This window comes from Phyllopteryx taeniolatus, chromosome 2, assembly GCF_024500385.1.
Source record: "Phyllopteryx taeniolatus isolate TA_2022b chromosome 2, UOR_Ptae_1.2, whole genome shotgun sequence".
Lineage (NCBI taxonomy): Eukaryota > Metazoa > Chordata > Actinopteri > Syngnathiformes > Syngnathidae > Phyllopteryx > Phyllopteryx taeniolatus.
In genome coordinates, this window is record NC_084503.1 from 34,891,639 (window position 1) to 34,907,730 (window position 16,092).

Below are 16,092 nucleotides of genomic sequence, written 5' to 3' on the forward strand. Positions count from 1 at the left end.
CTTCTGTCACTTGCCGTGTGACAGTGCCACCACGTGGCAAGGCGTTTTATGTGCACACAATAATCAACATCAGGATGCTCACTGCATCGTTTGAAATAGTTTTTTTTTTTTTATTTCAGTTTTTTAAAATGTATTCTATTTATAACATAAAAAGTCTGACCTGGGAACGCCTCGGAATCCCCCCGGAAGAGCCGGACTAAGTGGGCTGGGAAGAGGGAAGTCGGGGCTTCCCTGCTTGAGCTGCTGCCTCCGCGACCCAACAATGGATGTTACTAACATTTTCAAAATACTTTTATGTCAAAATAGACATGGATCGAGGAGTGATACACAAATAAAATGAGCCCTAGTTTGTTCGAATATGATAAGGATTCAAGATTTTATGCCACTTTTCATGTCGCAAACCGGCCCAAATTTGGCCCAGAAATCACTGTAAATCATTGGGAAATTTGTGACAGAAACCTTGACTCTTTGGTAGAAACATTCCTGTATTGTTAGTTGAAAATGTGATGTTTAATTTAAAAGGTCATTTTCAAAATTTGTAATGGCGTCCGCGGTCCGTGTCTCTTTTGGTAATTGGATATAACTTTTGGAGAACAATATTAAAAATTGAAAAACGACAGGTTATTTGATTGGCGTTTTAAAATAGAAAACCCCAAATTCAAATACAGCTTGATTTTATTTATTTATTTAGATTGGAACAAGTAAGGAAAACTTGAATAATGGTTTGATTTACAATTTTCATTTGAATTGCATGAAGTTGTCACCAACAAGAACAATGCTCATGCTGTCCAGTAGAGGGCGACAGCGTAGTGCCTACACATGCCAACCGTTGGAAAAACATAGAACAACAACGAGGGGCGCAATTAATAGCCTACAGTTGTGGGAAAATCAAATTAGTGGTACGCAATAAGCACTTCTGCGATGGAGATGGAATATTATATTGTCTTCATTTGACTTTTCTCCCTCCCACACCTACAGCCTACAAATCTCATTAATTGCGCTCCCTCCTCCTCCTTTCGCGTTTTCTGACGGTTGGCATGTGTAGGTACCACGCTCTCGCCCTCTACTGGCCAGTATAGCACTGTTCTTGTCGGTGAAAACTTCCGCCAATCCAAAACAAATATACAGATCATATTCTAGTTTTGTTTTAGAAATAAAAATGGAAAATCAAACCGTTATTCCACTTTTCTTTACTGGTTCCAGACAACAACAACAAAAATCAAGCTGTATTTAAATTTTGTTTTTTCCATTTTAAAATGAAAATCAAATAACCATTCGTTTTTTTATGTTTAATATCGGAACATCGTTACAGCTCTCAAGTAGCCTACTCAAAACAAAGGGAACTGTATCCTGCGCCACTTATGGCTATTTTAATAGGTACGTTACTAGGTGTAAGATGACAACTGCTGACTTATTTCTCCCAAATAAACACTCTTGATTATAAATGAGTGCCATACTGCTGTTTATTGGAATTCACTGACAGAGTACAGAAAGAGGTTTTGTATGTGTGCATTCCACAATACTATACATTTATGCCTGACAAAGCAGTTTGTTAAATGAAATCAACATATTTTTGTTCATGCAGAAAGTATACTGTATTGATTGGGATGGGTTAATTTGTATGCCACACGTTTAGTCTTTTTTTAAGACATGACTAGAAACGAGGAGCATCTATCTCAATGTTGCTTAGTGACTGACAGCCCTTGAATGTGATTTCTGCTTAGCAACAGGACAGGCACCTCATATCATGACATATCTTTACAGAGCAGAGTTGATGTCACCTGTGTGCAGAAGTTGCTTTTGATTGTTACACCTCTTGACAACAGTTAAGCTGGACCCATAATTGTAAGAGAAAAAATGGAAAGGCTACATATACATGCTGGCAGTGCATGAAGAAAATATCCATCAAAAAATCTCGTGTGCCAAAAATGACATCACCTTGTTTTAGCAACATTTGAGGGCAAAATAAATCCTGCATTTTAAAGCCTTGTAGAAATAAGTGAAATATTCTTTGTCACATAATATCAGGTCCAGAAAAATTATGACAAAACGATTTGCAAAAGCACTCACTCAAAGTTAAATTCCACTGTGAGCTTCCATTCCTAGCCAATAGTTCTATTATATTCACAATTTTATGAATTGTTTCTCTCAGAAGAGTGCAAACATTAAGGAATTGATGCAGTCCATTATTTACGATTCAAATGTTAAAATGCATGCAAAGGATATCTGACTATAAGAAAATGACATCCTGGTTGAATGTTTGGCTTCATAAATATTTAGAGGGAGGGGGAGAAGAGAAGAAGAGGGGGGAGAGAAAAAAAAAACTGTTCAGTGTGGCTTAACTAGCCAAAACAGCTAGTTTTGCTGGCCTGAGGTCAGCATATACTTTTACATATCTAAATTACTGTAAATATTGCCCCAAGAGACACTTCATTAGGCACAAATCCAAAAACAGTATCAGAAATTCTAACTACAAAGATTAAGCTCAGTTTTGATTGACATGTTCCAAGAGATGGTGGTACGGTGGGCGACTGGTTAGAGCGTCAGCCTCACAGTTCTGTGTGGAGTTTGCATGTTCTCCCCGTGCCTGCGTGGTTTTCTCCGGGCACTCCGGTTTCCTCCCACATCCCAAAAACATGCATTGGAGACTCTAAATTGCCCGTAGGTGTGACTGTGAGTGCGAATGGTTGTTTGTTTGTATGTGCCCTGCGATTGGCTGGCAACCATTTCGGGGTGTACCCCGCCTCCTGCCCGATGATAGCTGGGATAGGCTTCAGCACGCCCGCGACCCTAGTGAGGAAAAGCGGCTCAGAAAATGGATGGATGTTCCAAGAGGTATTAATTTAACAATACATCCTGGGAAGTGTTTCCTGTCATCACCTAGTGCAGGTGTACCAAATGTTGTGCTTGGTGAATGTCCCCTCAAAACAGACAATTCATTATAGCTCACTGTGATTTTGGTCAATAATTGTATATATATATATATATATATATATATATATATATATACACACACAAACATCTAAAAAACATGCGTCTTTTTTTTAACTTCAGTCAAACATGACAGACACAAGCCAATCACTTAGTGGCATAGGAACAGTTGTTTGCATTTTCTCTTCTGTTGCTACAGAGCCCCTGATGATGTGTGATCAGTCTTTAGTTCACATTTCAAAAAAGGATCTAAAGGAGCAAGAAACACTGATGCCTGGTAATTAACAGATTCACATATCTGCTGCAGTTTGAACATGTTTCAGCCAATGATTTCACTCACAAGAAAAATCTGCAGTGCATAAAGTTCAGTCAAGACAAGAAGCGTGTTTCGATCCAAAATGCATCTTGTAAAGGCAAAATCAAAATCCTCTCGTTATGATTTTGAATTTGAGACAAAGAAATGTCCCGTAACAGACCAAAAAACAAACCTTTTGAAACGCTTCTCATTTTAAACGTGCCAGTGAAAAGACAGCTGATGAAGGTGCTTGTCGTCATCTCAGCCAAACTTTGAAGAGATGATAGAAAATCCTTCCATAAGAGGCGGATGAAAGACAATAGAAAAAAACGACACATGCCATGCAGTCAGGGTGTGTGCTTTCATCTCCTTATTTCTTGATGGCCTTTTCTTTTTATTTTTGTTCCTCAATTTCCCTTTTGACTTCTGCAACATAATGGTGATCTTTCCCATGGGCCACCTCCATGACGGCGAGCGCCTGCATACAAGATAAAGTGACATTGACGGGTTGCTTTATCAAGCTAAATTTTCACAACCTTAGCCGCTCTGGAGCGTTCATATCTAACTACTCTGCATGTATTGAACATAAATAAATATATGTTTAAATACCTTCTTCAGCGCTTTGATTCCTTGTGTCTTCTTCTCCAGCCCCAAATACAGGCGGCCCAGCTTCAGATACATGGACGCCACATTGAGAGAGTAGGCCGGGTAGTGCACACTGCAGCGAGAGCGATGTTGTAACATCAATGGCCACTTCATTAGATACATCTGCACATGCTTCATGCATGCTTAGTTTTAATTGACATGGTCAAGAGGGGATTTTACTACCCATTTGCTAATAAGCACAACTACATTATGGTAGGGCTGGGCGAATACTCAAAATGTAATCGTGATTTTGACTTCTCACAATCAAAAACATTATAGTCAAAGAATAACGATTAATGTACCGACCAGCACAGTGTGTGTATGCAAGTCCCTGCGTTGTAAAAGCACCCTGAACGCACCTCTGTTGCTTGCGGCAAGCTGTGACACGTTATTCTGCCCTGGCTGAGCGTGCTTTAAGATGTTTATTGACACCCCATTAGAGTTTACTGTAAAAGTACACACACAACAAAAATAATCACACCCATTGCATAGTTAAATACAGCACAGTTTTAGAAACATCACCAGCTTAATGCTTACACTCAATACAAAACCCTATTGACGGACTAGCTAAAATTAGCATTAGAAGTGACGGGAGGGATTTACTTTCGAATAACAAATATTCACACGCAAACGCTGTAGTAACACATACAGACAGGAAATATAACAATACTCACGGGCATATATTCTTCCTAATCTGCGAAAAACAAGTTATATTACTAAAGTTCGATTGCGACTTTCTTCTTCTTCTCTTTTTATCTTAATGTGTGTATCTGCATGCATACACCACACTGCCCAAAGAGGCCAAGGCGTGCACAGTGGGAAAAGCCGGCAGGTTTTTATTTTCTTTACTGTTACTTATTGCTGTTATTTTAATATACACTATAGGTTACACTCTGATGTTGGACGAGAAGGCCTGGCTCTCCGTCTCTGCTCCAATTTATTCAAAAGTGTTCTATAGGGTTGAGGTCAGGATTGTGCAGGCCCGTCAAGTTCATCCACATCAAACTCTCTCCATGTTTTTATGAAACTTGATTTCTACACTGATGGACAGTCATGTTGGAACAGGAAGGGGTTATTTCCAAACTGTTACCACAAAATGTCCAAAATATTAGCACCTGAGCGCCAGTGAAAAGAACTTTGAATGCTTCAGCATACCAAGAGATTTTGCATAGTCACACAGTTTGCGGACTACCCCTTCCTGTTTCAACATGTCTGTGTACCAGTGCATAAAACAAGGTCCATAAAGACATGGATGAAAGAATTTGGTGTGGATGAACTTTACTGGCCTGCACAGAATCCTTCCCTCAACCTGACAAAACATCTTTGGGTTTATTTCAAGTGGACAATGAGCCAGGCCTTCTCATCCAACATCAGTGTGTGACCTCACAAATATGATCCTGGAAGAATATGCAAAAATTCCCATAAACTCACTCTTAAACCATTTTGAAAACCCTCCCACAAGAGTTGAAGCAATTATAGCTGCAACATCATATTAAACCATATGGATTTATAATGGGCTATCACTTAAAATCATATGTGACTCAAGGCAGGTGAGCGAATACTTTCGGCATTATAGTGTACTACTACTTGTTAGTAATGTATTTTCTCGTTGTTCTTTTAAGTTATATTTAAAGTTGAGTTTTGGTAGTTGAATTAATACGAAGTTTTTAAATCAATGAATAAACATGATTATTGATGGTGATGTCAATAATCAAAATAATGATTCCCCCCCCCCCCCCCCCGTAATCGCCCAGCCCTGCAGTATGGTACAGACCAAGGAAGAACACAGGTTAATTGTACCTTCTGCATCTAGTGGATGACCATTTCATTGTTCTACCTATCACTATATGTCACTGACATGCAGTAGATGAACAAAGATACATTTTTGTCGTAAATACATGTCTTTCACACCTTATGATCTCTCGCAACACACTAATGTGCTGCGGCAAAGAGATTGGGAATCACTGCAATAATGCATACTGTAGATCTTACTGACGAACATTTTGTCCAATGTAGGATGTGGACATATGTTTGGCGATTATCCAAATGTTCAAGTTAGTTTGGTCTTGATCAAGATGTGAGCTCTGCTGAGTGCCTTTTACCATTGTGGAACTTAGCCCCTTTTGTCTCTCTCGTCGCTAATTAACGAAACAACATATTAGAAACAGCTCTCAGTATGATGCAGTGCAGATCTATACCACTGCCAACTACAAAAACATTAATAAACATGTATTATCTTTATAAAGGCAGCATTTCTGATACACCTCGTCTATTGGATCTCAGAATTTGCAGGTGTACCTACTGTTGGGGCAAGTACATAAAATGTGAAGGAACACAATAAAGTAGGGACATTAATAATACCTTGAAGTGGTTATACCTGTATGGCTTTATGATCTTCTCTCCGTAGCTCATGGCTCCGTCCCAGTCCTGCATGTAGAGACAGACGCCCATGGCCTGATACATCATGTGCAGCATGTAGACGTTAGTGTCTCCAAATATGGTGCCCATCTTCTCCTGGCTCAGTTCACACATCTCCAGCAGCTCGCTCGGGCATGCAAGAGAGTCAAGGAGTCAACAAACAAGTGAAGGCACCTGACTTATTTAAGAACAAAAATGGAAAATGTGAGGATGAGGGAAAAGGATATTCTTGTAATGTTTAGCTCTTCTGAATTCCTCAATTACATTCTTGGCATATCGAACCATAGCTAGGATTTCCTCTGGCTCAGGTCCTCTGGAGCTCAGGTTCCGGATTTCCATCTTTTCTTTGTCCTACAGAAAGCGAGCGAGAGAGAGAGAGAGAGAGAGAGAGAGAGATTAACATGATATTTTGGCATAGGCTCTGCTTCCTAATACAAAGTAGAAAGGATGAAGTGCTTTGAGCAATCAAACACATTCTTCAGTCATCACCTTACTTCAAATTGTGTAATGGCACAATCATTTCACATGAAAAAAGTAAAGCTTAGGTAAATAATTAAATTGCTCATGTAGCCTTCATTATTAATTAGTGCCAAAAAACTTGTCTTTAAGTATATAAAACATCAGTCATTCAGCATGTTGTTTTAGTATACGTGAATGAGGGCCCGTTCAAAGTTCCCCATTTACAATGTATATAAAAACTCTACACACCCCCTGTTCAGATGCTAAGTTTTTGTGGTATAAAAATAATTACACTGAGGGGTGGTTGTTTTTTTTGTTAAATTATCCACTGTGCGCGCGGTTTATTATTATTTTTTAATTATCCAATGTGTGCACGTGTGCGCATGTGGCAGATGCCAATACCTTTGACTTGGTGGTGCACTCTGTACACTGGCAAGTGAAAAAGTAGGAATCTAACAACCGTTCTTTGCGGTCCTCTGTGGGGTAGAGCAAGTCAATGTAACTGTTAAAGACCTAAGGAAAGAAAACACACAGTGGTTAACCCTGAACTGAACTGTATTAGGAATAGATGTAATCAAGTATGCGCGTGTGTGCAGATGCACACCTCCTCTCCAGGGCTGATTTCCTTCACTGCTCTTACTTCTGCGACTGTGCCTTTGTAGGTCACAATGACATTTGGACTGCAGCTATGGTTCATCAGTGCTACACTGGAAGGAATCACATTATTACATTGAGTGGGGAATGGTCAGAGAATAAATATCGACTTGATTTAATATGGCACAGAACACTTAGATGTAAGGCCTGAACATTCCACCATCCATTCATTTAATAGCACTTGCATTAGGGTTGCAAGCACACTGGATGCTGGCCAACGGCAGGGCACATGAAGACAAACATCCATTCACACTCACATTTGCACCAATGGACAATTTAGAGTCTTCAATTAATCCAACATGCATGTTGATGGAATGTGGGAGGAAGCCTGAGTACCCAGAGAAAACCAACACAAGCACAGGGCGAACCCGAGTCGAGAGTCAAAAGCCGAAATGTGTGGCAGACACACTAGCCTCTAATACAGCGTGCTGCCTAAGTTTACATTTACATAAAAAAAATATGAACTGTTAAAATATCCAGCGTGAAATATGATTATTGGATTTTTTTCAATCCTAATTTCTAACATTTTTTTGTTTGGTGCAACCTGCAATATTCAGACACTGACAGACTGTGTGTCATGAGAAATGCTGTAAAACACTGCATGAATACTGTTATACACTTTATTGCAAAAAATATTCGCTCACCCATCCAAATAATCAGACTCAGGTGTTCCAATCACTTCAATGGCCACAGGTATATATAATAAAGCACCTCGGCATGCAGACTGGTTTTATAAACATTCTTGTGAAAGAATGGGTTGCTCTCAGGAGCTCAGTGAATTCCAGCCTGGAACTGTGATAGGATGCTATCAGTGCAACAAGTCTAGTCGTGAAATATCCTCGCTCCTAAATATTCCACAGTTGACTGTCAGCTGTATTTAAGAAGTGAAAGCGTTTGGGAACGAAAGCAACTCAGCCACGAAGCGGTAGGCCACGTAAACTGACGGAGCAGGGTCAGCGGATGCTGATGCGCATCGTGTGAAGAGGTTGCCAACTTTCTGCTGAGTCAATCGCTACAGAACTCCAACCGTCATGGGGCCTTCAGATTACCTCAGGAACAGTGCGTAGAGAGCGACATGGGAAGGGTTTCCATGGCCGAGCAGCTGCATCCAAGCCATACATCTCCAAGTGCAATGCAAAGAGTCAGATGCAGTGGGGTAAAGCACGCTGCGACTGGACTGGAGCAGTGGAGACGTGTTCTTTGGAGTGACGAATCGAGCTTCTCCATCTGGCAATCTGATAGATGAGTCTGGATTTGGCAGTTACCAGGAGAACGGTTTTTGTCTGACTGCATTGTGCCAAGTGTCAAGTTTGGTGGAGGGGGGATTATGGTGTGGGGTTGCTTTTCAGAAGCTGGGCTTGGCCCCTTAGTTCCATCGAAAGGAACTCTGAATGCTTCAGCATACCAAGAAATTTTGGATAATTCCATGCTCCCAACTTTGTGAGAACAGTTTGGAGCTGGACTCTTCCTCTTCCAACATGACTTTGCACCAGTGCACAAAGCAAGGTCCATAAAGACATGGATGACAGAGTCTGCTGTGGATTAACTTGACTGGCCTGCAGAGTCCTAACCTCAACCCAATAAAACACCTTTTGGATGAATTAGATGGAAGACTGAGAACCAAGCCTTCTCGCCCAACATCAGTGTCTGACCTCACAAATGCGGTTCTGGAAGAATGATAAAAAATTCTCCTAAACACATTCTTAAACCTTGTGGACAGCCTTCCCAGAAGAGTTGAAGCTGTTATAGTTTCAAAGGGTGGACCGACATCATATTGAACTCTATGGATTAGGAATGGGATGTCACTAAAGTTCATATGTGAGTCAAGGCAGGTGAGCGAATACTTTTGGCAATATTGTGTATGTCAGAGCAAACATCCCTTTGTCATTTTTGTTGTTGTCAAGTACTGGTGCCAAACGTAAAACAGTCAAATTCACCCAGACTTGACAAAACATACAGAGACGGTCACGATCATGATAATGAAATGGCACCTCAAAGACAAGTGATTTGTTTATTGAAGATGGCAAGTTGTGAAAAATATGTTTAAAGATTCAGAGGTTCAAATTAAATTCAATGAACATATGCATACGAGCACATGACAGAAGTTCCTGAATTGTATAATTTTTATTTGCACGTGTCCTCTTTGCTTAAGTACTTTGGCAATTTATTTTGGTGTGTGATATGCATGTATTGAATGTAAGCGTCAGACAAATGACTTGTTAGTGCTTCATCTTCTTTTAAACTAGGCTAGGTAATGGCCAGACAAAACATACTATATGCCCCGAAGATGTGTGTAAAGGCATAATTCTGGAAGAATAAAGATAAAATTGGTTGTCAAAATAATGTAGCATTAACTCTGGTTGGAGGATGATATTGTTCTACTTACTCAGGAAAAACTGCTGATCCCAAATGTGAGAGTTCCTCATCCTCTATTGTGAAACCATTGCAATTAACCTGCACACACAAAGTAAGAGCAACAGGAGGAGATAGAACAGCAGCCGTAAGTACAACCAACAAGGGCTCTTGTAACATTACTTGAGGCCAGCCAGACAAAAAAAATAAAAAATCTAGTCTCTGTTGGGTAATTTTAACACTCATTCATTTGCAAATGCAACATTGGATACAATATAGTGTATGCATGAGTAAATGAGGCAAAAAACCTGTGCAAAGAGCTCAGTGAGAGCCTGGTCATCCGGGATGTTGCTGATGTGTTTGGTGTAGAAGTGGTGCAGAGCAGCAATGTCTGTCTGGTTTATTTCGTCCTTCTGGCTGTCCATTTTGTCTAAATCTGGTCAAGAAATAAACCAACAAGACAAGGGATGGATTTTTTTTTTATTTCGGTTATTGCCACATCAACTACATCACAACAATACACACATACACTCCGTATAATAGCACTAACCCTATCACGTGGCGTTGCAGTAGAGCACGCTGCGCTCAGTCACACAAATGCACGCAAGTGGCAGCAGCTGGTCCCTGAAATGCTTTGTGTGTGTGTGTGTGTGAGTGAGTGAGTGAGTGAGTGAGAGAGATAGAGAGAGAGAGAGAGAGAGAGAGAGAAACAGACGCACCAAATGGAGCAACCAAAAATAAGCAAGACAAAACTTTATTTACACTCTGAACACCTTTCTACAGAAAAAAAGAAAAAAATCTTTCCTGTGGCTGCATGTTCAATTACACCCACACTGATTACCCCGCTCAAGGGCACAGTGTGAGTAATGTTTTGCGGAGAACTTGAAATTACACCAGTAGGAGTCTTGGGATTTAAGTCCCAGTGTGCTGCACATTTGGAGTGAAAGAAAGCGAGAGAAGGAGAACCCAAGGCTACAGCTGTCTTGAATAGACGCACTGCTAACACAATTCACTATGTAACTAATATTGCTTGTAGCTGTAACAAAGAACACTTAATCTATTGGAGGAAGTAATTCTATGCTGTGGCTGAATTTACATACAGTCCCCTCCAAAAGTATTGGAACGGCAAGGTCACTTCCTTTGTTTTTGTTGTATACTGAAGACATTTGCAATTCAGATCAAAAGATGAATATGAGACAAGTTCAGAATTCCAGCTTTTATTTGATGGTATTTACATCTAGATGTGTTAACAATTCAGGACAGAGCACCTTTTGTTTGAACACACCCACTTGGGCAGCCGTGGCCCAATGGTTAAGATCATCGCCTACCACCGTGGGGGACCAAGGTTCAAGACCCCGACTGGACCATCCGCCAACATCCCTCGGACTCACGGCTGTGGTGTCCTTGATACACTGATACCCCGAAATGCTCCCTGGGCGTTTCAGCTGCCCCCTGCTCCAGTGTGTTCCACTAACGTGTGTGTTCACTGTGATGGGTTAAATGCAGAGAACAAATTTCGTGTGCATGCATGCATGCATGTTCATGACAATAAAAGGTGATTCTTCTTCTTCTTTTCAAGTGAGCAAAAGTATTGAAACATCTGACTAATGGGTGTTTCTAGTTGCTCAGGTGTTGCCTTTTAGATTGATTTCTTAAACATTAGATAGTGCTCGTTTTTGGCTTTGGGTTTCACCTGTGAAAACTGCATTTGATAATACGCAAACATGAAGACCAGAGAGCTGTTTATGGGAGAAAAGCAAACCATTTTGAAGCCGACAAAAGAAGGAAAATCGATCAGAGCTATTTCACAAACATTGGGCATAGCCAAAAGTTTTTGGAACAAAGTGTTATGGACTGATGAGACCAATATTAACCTCTGCCAAAGTATGGAGAAAGAAAGGATCTGCCTGTTATCCAAAACACACAAGCTCATCTGGTAGAGGTAATGTCATGGCTTGGGCTTGCATAGCTGCTTCTGGAACTAGTCTTTATTGATGATGTAACTCTGATGGTAGCAGCATAATGAACTCTGAAGTCTACAAAACCATTTTGTCTGGCAATTTACAGAAAAATGCATCCAAAGTAATCGGGAGAAGCTTCATCATACAACAAGACAATGAACCAAAACACTGCCAATACAACAAAGGACTTCATCAGGGGGAAAAACCGGAAGGTCTTAGACTGGCCAAGTCAATCACTGGACCTTTACCAAAGAGATCATGCATTTTACCTCCTGTAGAGGAGACTGAAGGGAGAAACCTCCAGAAACAAACAAGAACTGAAAGAGGCTGCAGTAAAGGCCTGGAAAACCATTTTTAATGAAGAATGCGAAACTGTCTGGTGAAGTCAATGGGTCACAGGCTTGATGCAGTTATTGCAAGTAAGGATTATGCCACCTTAATTTAATGTCTGTTCCAATACTTTTGCTCACTTGAAAAGTGGGTGGGTTCAAACAAAAGGTGCTCTGTCCTGAGTTGTTTAACACATCTAGATGTAAATATCATTAAATAAAAGCTGGAGTTCTGAACTTTTGTCTCATATGCATCTTTTGATCTGAAACCCAAATGTCTTCAGTATACAACAAAAACAAAGGAATTGACCTTGCAATTCCAATACTTTTGGAGGGGAGTCTAGGTTCTGAAGAGATATATGTAATATTTTAATTTAAGTACCTACACTATTAACGCTGAGCGTAAAAGTGCAAGGGCTAGAGGTGTGTGATTTCTATTTGTTGGTTGGTTCGTTACAAAACATGATTTTTATGAACCTTTGCATAGTGATGGTTCATGTGTCAAAAGCGGGCCTTGGTAGCGGTCTGTACTCTAGTCGGTCATGACATGTCTCAATATATTCAGACATACGGCATCCATACTTACGTGCTTCAAACTCTTTGAGCATTAGTAGTCTTTCTGACGGCGTGCGCTCTGTTGTGACTTTCTGCAAACGTGACATGAATTAAAAAACAAAAGGGAATACTATAAATAACTACTACTACTACTATAAATAACCATCTTTGTTGCAACAAAACAGTTTTGATGTGAACTTGTTTTTCAAAACATTTCAAATGACATGCAGCTGCTGGCAAGCACAGCTGGAGAGCAGCAGTACAGACTGCAGGCATGTTGGCTTTCACTGAGACTTGAATGACAACAACTACAGAGAAGCCTTCAACTTAGGTCCAACACAATCCGTTCTTGGTCAAAAACTATTTCTCATATGAAATAATGGAAAAAGAAATCTTCTGTTCCAAGGACATTATAAAACCTTTATTAACTTTACAGGCAATTTTGTAGGAAACATTTGATCTGTAATAGTGCAAAAAGATGTTAACTACAACTAACAGTCAAATGTAGACATATTACAGTATAGTCAAGTTTAACTTTCATGACAAGAACCTGGTGATGAGTTTGGCAAAGTTTGCGCAGTGGTGTAATAACACGACATCATGCAGCATAAGAAGGTAAGTGCAGTTACCGCTGTATTTACCTTTTTTCATTTGACTGTTTAATATTCATGAGCTAGACTTGCCTTTTCATACAAATATTTATTTTAATTATGACTTCACTACAGCGTAGCGTACAGTGTAGGTTAGGGATAGACCACGGCGTGTTCCGACTTGAGGCACTTACACACTGTGGGGTAGGACAGAGGACGGTCGAGGGACAACGGCGACCCAGCGCAAGGGTGCCCATATTTGGCGCTGGTTGCTAAGCGACCTAACAGGAAGTAGGCTGGTGCCTTTTCCCACTGGTTTGGACGTAAAGTAGACTGCAGCTTGGCAATATGCATTTGCCACTGTTAGAATGGAAAGCCCTGGCTTTACATATACTGTAAGTAAGAGGAGGAGGAGGTGATGATACAAGTGAAGCATGTGTGGCTAAAATATACTTAAAGCTAACATTTGCATTGTTAAAAATGCTAAATAAATAAATAAATCTATCGCTGTGTCTTCTTTACCATGTCACGGTAGGGCATTTGTTAGACACTGCATTAATAATGTTTTCCTCCATTTTATCCATACTGTTTTCACTGTACAAATTACTTCGTTGTAAATAGAAGACCCACAGTCGTGTTGATTAAGACTTATTGTACAAAGAAACCACAAAGATGAGTGGACAAAGACTATTCAGAAGTGCCCAGTAGGTCTGTCACCATCGAATATTTTTAGATTCGATTATTTTATCGACAATTTTAAATTAAACAATAGCTCTAAACAATTAAGTGATTGAAATAGCTGGCGATTAACTTGATAATCGATTGATTGCAGATTAATCAACTAATTGTTGCACCTCTACTGCCCAATGTCATCGTTGATTTAGCCATATTGCTACGAGCACCCAGGAAAGAGACCTCTTTTCTACGTTACAATGGTTCCACTTCCAGTTGTATTGTCATCATCACAATTTTCTTATTTTGCCATCACTAGTACACTATGATAGCACAGTGAGGAAATCGCAAAAAGAAAGCCAAAGAAGACTTCTCACAATTCTGAGCCATATTTTGGATTTGGGTTGAATTGAAAAAATGATGGGACATTTAGGAAGTGTCCCTATAAATGTATATATTCTAGTTTGAAACTTTTAATATCTGTAACACTTTGTAGCTATTCCCTCACGGGCCCAATGAAATATCTATCTACCTGTCGATCTATATAGATTTCTATCTTTCCGCCCTCAGCTAAAAAAGACAAATTGTTGTTTCAACATGCATGGTGCTAAGCAGCTACTTTTCAATTTACCTGTTTCATGATGATTCTGGCTACCAATCTGACAGTCTCTGAGGGACACCAATTTTCTCCGTAGGAACACATGGCAACACACTCCAGCTTATGCATGGGCCAATCCCCTCTCTGCGTGCATACATAAACACAATAAGTAACCCAGACATTGTCACATTCAACTATATCTACTACACATTACCTGACAGTCAATGTTGCAATAGTAGGCCTGTTTACATTTCCCACATTTAAAAAGGTCTTCTTTCCTGTAATCAATACAACACATTATTGATGTGAGGAGGAGGTCTAAGTTGACATTGTGTATGTATTTTATTGAATAACGAACACACAAACTCCCTTTAAAACCTTTTCATCTCTGCTCTGAGGGGGTTCTTTTTAGTTAGAGTATTTCAACTGAATAGAGTGAAGCAAATGTACAACACATGCTCCCCTGGCCTTCCCTTCTCCTTCACGACCGGGACACATGGACGTCTATATTTAGCACCCTAACCTTTCACTGCTCCACAAACCTTCATGCAGCATGGGGACGACATGCATTTGTGAGAGGCAGTGTGGGAGGATTTAATTACAAGACAATAAACGTGAAATGAATTTGGCTCTTGTTTTCCCTTCTCTTACTTCAGAGAACACCTGAAACATACCCTTGGATTATGTTTCACACCCATAAGGAAGTTTTTCAGCAAAAATGTTCACTTTGTTATTTGGAGAAAATGTACAGTGTTCCAAAGGATTTGACAAAATTTTGTCACCTAGTATAGCCAATTCCTGCTCAAATGAGCTCAAATTTTTAAAAGATGCGTAAAAACTAACCAATTTCAATGTTCAACTTTACCTCCTTTATTCTATATAGAAACATGTCTGTTGTGGAAAACATTTATTTGAGTACCACATGACGCCTGTCTAAGTTGGAAGAATTGAAATAAGCAAGATAAGACAAGTGTCCATTTAAAGATTGATTTCGGCCTGATGATTCATGCGAGGCTGTGTAGGTCGGGTTAGTTTGTGATTGAATAAATGGAGTTTATTACAAACCCTGCGTGCGCTTGGGTGAGTGAACGTCTCCAAAAGGACTGATGGAAAATACTCTTGTGTTATTTATCCATCATTATTACGGAAAACATTATTAGCTGCAGTGACATATAGTGAGGTAATACACACCACCAACCCATTAACTTGAGCTAACTGGGCATCCAGAGCTAAAAGCTAAACTAGCCTAAGCGTCGGAATGGATACGTGGCTAACTTTAAACGACAGGTTTAATTAAAGGGGGGATAAAAAGATTAGGGAGGGTAGCTAGCGGTGTGTTAACCTGGTGAAACAGTGGTCGCAGTGCGCTCCTCTCTCGGTCTCGGTCAGCACGTACGAGTAAGCTGGGCAGGCGAACACCAGCTCCCCCACCGCGAAGTGCCTCAACGCACGGAGACCCCGGCCCCTGTCCAGGCTAAGGAACCGCTCCGTCCCCTCTATGCCTTCGTTCTTCATGGTTCGCTTGTGTACACGAATGTGCTCTTCTACGCTCCTACTGACTTTACTGGGATCCGTTTTAGGCTTTTCGCGAATAGCGATCCTTCTTCTTCTACAGCGCTATATGTGCCCCACT

At 40.3% G+C, this 16,092-nt stretch overlaps 1 protein-coding gene across 2 annotated transcripts; it reads right to left on the reverse strand.

The window, feature by feature from the left end:
• Nucleotides 1-1,445: 1,445 nt before the first annotated feature.
• On the reverse strand, nt 1,446-16,092 carry smyd2a (SET and MYND domain containing 2a). Of its 2 annotated transcripts, XR_009787462.1 has the most exons (13): nt 15,802-16,092; nt 14,674-14,737; nt 14,493-14,603; nt 12,631-12,691; nt 10,063-10,190; nt 9,789-9,856; nt 7,353-7,455; nt 7,151-7,261; nt 6,517-6,640; nt 6,249-6,423; nt 4,231-4,317; nt 3,836-3,944; nt 3,574-3,704 (listed from the first exon to the last, which is right to left on the reverse strand). XR_009787462.1 is itself a non-coding variant. In XM_061765912.1 (12 exons), exons 1-12 carry the CDS (start codon nt 15,972-15,974, stop codon nt 3,621-3,623), a joined length of 1,311 nt encoding a protein of 436 aa, XP_061621896.1. In that variant the 5' UTR covers nt 15,975-16,090; the 3' UTR covers nt 1,446-3,620. The 2 variants fall into 2 exon arrangements, 1 of the variants encoding a protein (XP_061621896.1); XM_061765912.1 differs by lacking the exon at nt 4,231-4,317 and having other exon boundaries at nt 1,446-3,704; nt 15,802-16,090.